We start from the raw sequence: 349 nt of genomic DNA, 5'->3' as shown, positions 1-349 counted from the left end.
AATAGGCTGAGAACATTGCGTTCCCAACACCTCTAATCATTCGCTCTACCGGATAAAATTGTTACAAACAAATGCCAGCTATCCTGAGGGAAACTTCGGAAGGAACCAGCAACTAGATGGTTCGATTAGTCTTTCGCCCCTACACTCAAGTCAGACGAGTGATTTGCACGTCAACACCGCTACGAACTTCCACCAGAGTTTCCTCTGGCTTCATTCTGCTCAAGCATAGTTCACCATCTTTCGGGTACCAGTGTGCACGCTCCGAAACCGACTGATCGACAATTGTTCCTCCAACCCCGAAGAGAAAGAGAGAACAGTGCGACTATTCAACGGCACCACACTGCGCGTC

The 349-nt window shown here is 48.7% G+C and overlaps 1 protein-coding gene across 1 annotated transcript; it reads left to right on the top strand.

Moving 5' to 3' along the window:
* Window positions 1-275, top strand: Tsp_14640 (conserved hypothetical protein). The gene is made up of 2 exons (XM_003368771.1): window positions 1-55; window positions 96-275. Exon 2 carries the CDS (start codon window positions 117-119, stop codon window positions 273-275), a length of 159 nt encoding a protein of 52 aa, XP_003368819.1. The 5' UTR covers window positions 1-55; window positions 96-116.
* Window positions 276-349: the final 74 nt, after the last annotated feature.

The sequence above is a fragment of the Trichinella spiralis genome (genome assembly GCF_000181795.1).
Source record: "Trichinella spiralis strain ISS 195 chromosome Unknown Scfld1923, whole genome shotgun sequence".
NCBI lineage: Eukaryota > Metazoa > Nematoda > Enoplea > Trichinellida > Trichinellidae > Trichinella > Trichinella spiralis.
The sequence above is the reverse complement of the archived record's forward strand: the minus strand, read 5'-3'. Positions and strand labels throughout refer to the sequence as shown.